Raw genomic sequence first — 3507 nt, 5'->3', positions numbered from 1 at the left:
GTCGTCCTTCGGCGTCATCGCGTCGACGTCGATCTCGTCCAGCGCGTCGAGGTCGTCCATCGGCGCTGCGGCATCCCCCGGCGTCATCGCGTCGACGTCGATCTCGTCCAGCGCGTCGAGGTCGTCCATGGCAGAAGGGGCGAAAACCAGAACGAAAACCGCCGACTCGAAGGGCGGGAAGCATTGTTTTCTTTTTTACCCTTTCAGACTCTCCGCGTTCGAGTCCAGTCCGAGCCTGGCTGTTCTTCACCTTTCTACCTACCTACTCAGACTCTCCGCGTTGGTGTCCAGTCCGAGCCTGGCTGTTCTTCACCTTTCTATCTAGCTACCACCTACCTATAGACTCTGTGCTGGTTCGCGGTTTCGCCGGAGATCCCATGCGTCAAACCCGAAAGGGTTGGAGGGCCTCTCGCTGGGAGGAAGGTCACCTGTAGCTCGAGTTTTTCTTTATCTTCGTGAGTGGGAGACTAGGGGGTTATGCACTACTCTCTGAGGCCTCCGACCCCCTCTGAGGACGGGTCGGACCCCAGGCTTGGCGGCACAGAGGGTTTGACTCTGACTCTGTGCCGCCTCTGTGGCCTCTCTTGGCTGATTTTGGCCTCAGAGGGTCCCTGGCCGAGGGTCTGTCTTGGCGCGGCACAGAGGGCTTTGACCTCAGATGGCTGCCCCCTCACGGCAGAGGCGAGAGCCCCGGGCGGAGGCCGGAGCTGCCTAGCCCTCCACGAATGGCGCTGACCAGTGAGGCGGGGAGGGGTGGTAGTAAAACATTATGACCAAGGCGCTATGACCAAGGCGCTACGCTATGCTCGAGCGCCCGGCACCACACACGCTTACTGCTGCTGCAGGCTCACAGCGCCCGCGCCGAGCCCTGCGCGACAGCTTCGCGCGGCCCGCGGCGCCGACCCGTCAACTTGAGGATGTGCTTGGAGCGGCCGCCCGAGGAGGAGGTAGTGATCTCCACGTCCATCCCCTGCTCCAGCTTGGCCATGTTGAGGCGCCACGGCGTCCGCGTGAACTCGAACTTGAGGTATCCGAAAAATGGAAACTGGGGGGGGTCTCTTTGCTTGGTGGGGGATCACGACAGACTTGAAATACCGCTGAAAATCCCCTCTGAGGAGCGGCCTCGCGGGGCTTGCCTTGGCGTCTCAGAGGGTCCCCGTAGCCTCAGAGGCTGCGCCGAGAGAAGGCTGTTGGCGGCACAGGCCTTCAGAGGGTCGGCCCAGGCACCCTTTGAGCCGCTCGTGGATGGCCTCTCTTGGCACAGAGGGTACCCTTTGAGACGAGCAGATCTGGGCCCGCTGCTTGCCTTTTTGCCCCCCCCCCCCCTCTGATACAACCGGTATCCGCTTCACCCTTGGGTTTCTTGCCGTCGTGCCTGGGCCGTCCCAGCTGTGAGCAGGGTGAAGGTATCCGCTTTCTCTTTGTGTGCGGCGGAGTTTTGTTATAAAATTCAGTTCGCACCTGTGTCGAGCCTGTGTGCTAAAAGAAGAAAGAAAACAGACAACCCAAGGGAGGGATGGGAGGACGGTACGCCGCCACCACACAGGGATTTTAGGGGAGAAGTGTGGTGTTAGCCGTCGCCTACCCTCGGGCGTCTACCACTTCCTATCTCTCTCCGCAGTTTATCACCAATTCTTGCAGCGACCTTCATGTGCCACCTCGCATTCTTCTCACTCTCGTCGTTCTCTCTCCTGCTGTCTCTTCCCCTGACTCATCGCTCTCCTCGGCCTCGTTCTGAGACGCCGCTGTCGTCTGCCGATCTCTTGCTCTCGCTGCTTCTCTCGCCTTTCTGCGTAACTCCGCTCTCCTCTCCGCGTATTTTGGTCCCTCGAGTTTATCGAGCATTCCTCGCGCAAGGACCACATTTCTGACTCCCACTGCGAGCATATCCCGCCCTGTCATGTCGTTGCTCAGGTCCACTCTCGTTTCGAGCACTTGTACCTCAACGGTCGGTGTTGGCACTGGGGTTCCCTTCGGGTATATTGTGACAGCTGACGGCGGGATTTCCACTTTTGTTTCGTCCTCCTCGGGGTCGTCTTCCCCGGCTTCCTTGCGTTCGGCGTGGCTTACCCTCCATGCCGTGAACAGGCGCTTTATCCACTCTATATTCTTCTCTCGTTCCTCTGCCCGTGTCTTGGTCTTGTCGTTGTTTCGCACCCATGTCTGTATGGCCATCGAGGCTGCCTTCCCCACTACCTGTAGTTCACTCGTCCAGGCTGTGAGAGAGAGTCCAGATTGAATCTTTTTGTAAAATTCTCCATGGCGCAAGCACACGAGCCTCCGCTCAACTTTGGTCTCGTGGCGCCGGGAATCTACCGCTCAGGCATGCCAGGCCGCAACAGCGTGGCCTACTTACGGCGACTCGGCCTGCGAACGCTGGTGCGGCTGGTCGACGGCCCGGCCTACCCGCCGGCGGTGGAGGAGTGGATTGCTGCGGCCGGGGTTGCGGTCATTGATTGTCGCGTCGGGACCAACCGCGAGCCTCTCGTCGCCATGGACGGTGGCGCGCTCGCCGAAGCGCTGGCAGCCGCCCAGCGGCCCGAGCGTCAGCCGGTGCTGGTGCACTGCTTGCGCGGCCAGCGCGAGACTGGCGTCCTGGTCGGCTGCATGCGACAGCAGCAGCGCTGGTCCCTCGTGGCCACGTTTGACGAGTACCGACGATTCGCTGGCTCCGCCGCCTCTCTCCTCGACCTGCAGACGATTGAGTTGTTTGGCGGCGCGAGCACGCCGCCGCCGCTGCCGCCGCTGCCGCCGCTGCCGCCGCAGGCGCCGCTGAGCAGCAGCGAGAAGATGCCGCCGCCGCCAGCAAGGGTCAGACGGCCGAGTGGGCCGACTCGGCTCTTCTAAACGTCCAGTTCTCCCGTCGCACCTATTTTTGTTTTGCTCGATGGAGCTCGCCGACCGCGGGCGAGAGACGTGTACCGTTCAGAGTACGCTCTCTCTTTTCATTTTTGGTAACACGTTAGTCGTTACAGAGATACCAGATGCATGCACATGTACATCTGTGCATGCACCAAAACGGACCGCGCGGATAGATGCTAGGTCGCGCCGACCGCGGCTTCCCACAGCGGCTGTACGACAAAGAGCGCCAAGGCCAGCGCCTGCATACCAAACAGGATGAGGTAGCCCGAGGCGACGCCGGCACGCCCCGCGAGGAGGGAGCGCTCGAACTCGTCCAGCACGAAGACGGCAGGCTCCGGCCGCCACCGGCCGAGCTGTCTCGCAACCTCCTCGGGCGAGACGTACGAGGAGCCGCCCGAGAGCGCCGTCCACGCCGCGTCGACGGCGAGCGCGCTGGGCGGTTGCTGGCTGCCCCGCCCCGTTCCTCGGGTAAGGGAGGGGAGGGGGGAACCGTCCCTGCCGCGCAGCTGCGCCCCTCGATGCCTAATCGATCGCGAGACGGCGCTACGCACTGTGTTGGTGTCAGTACGCTATAGGCCATAAATAATATGTTACCTTTACACCCTCGGGCCGGAACGCCCCGCCCATACAGGACATCTACATGTT

At 61.8% G+C, this 3507-nt stretch overlaps 1 protein-coding gene across 1 annotated transcript; it reads left to right on the top strand.

Annotated features, from left to right (window-relative positions):
• Positions 1 to 2277: 2277 nt before the first annotated feature.
• EMIHUDRAFT_60319 (hypothetical protein) lies at positions 2278 to 2712 on the top strand (the record flags this gene model as incomplete). Its single annotated transcript, XM_005781867.1, has 1 exon — positions 2278 to 2712. A coding segment is annotated over one exon (435 nt), but the record flags the coding sequence as incomplete, so codon positions are not given.
• Between the last annotated feature and the right edge of the window lie 795 nt (positions 2713 to 3507).

Source organism: Emiliania huxleyi (assembly GCF_000372725.1).
Source record: "Emiliania huxleyi CCMP1516 chromosome Unknown EMIHUscaffold_1980, whole genome shotgun sequence".
NCBI classification, from domain to species: domain Eukaryota; phylum Haptophyta; order Isochrysidales; family Noelaerhabdaceae; genus Emiliania; species Emiliania huxleyi.
Note: the sequence above shows the minus strand (reverse complement) of the source record. Positions and strands in the feature narration are given on the sequence as shown.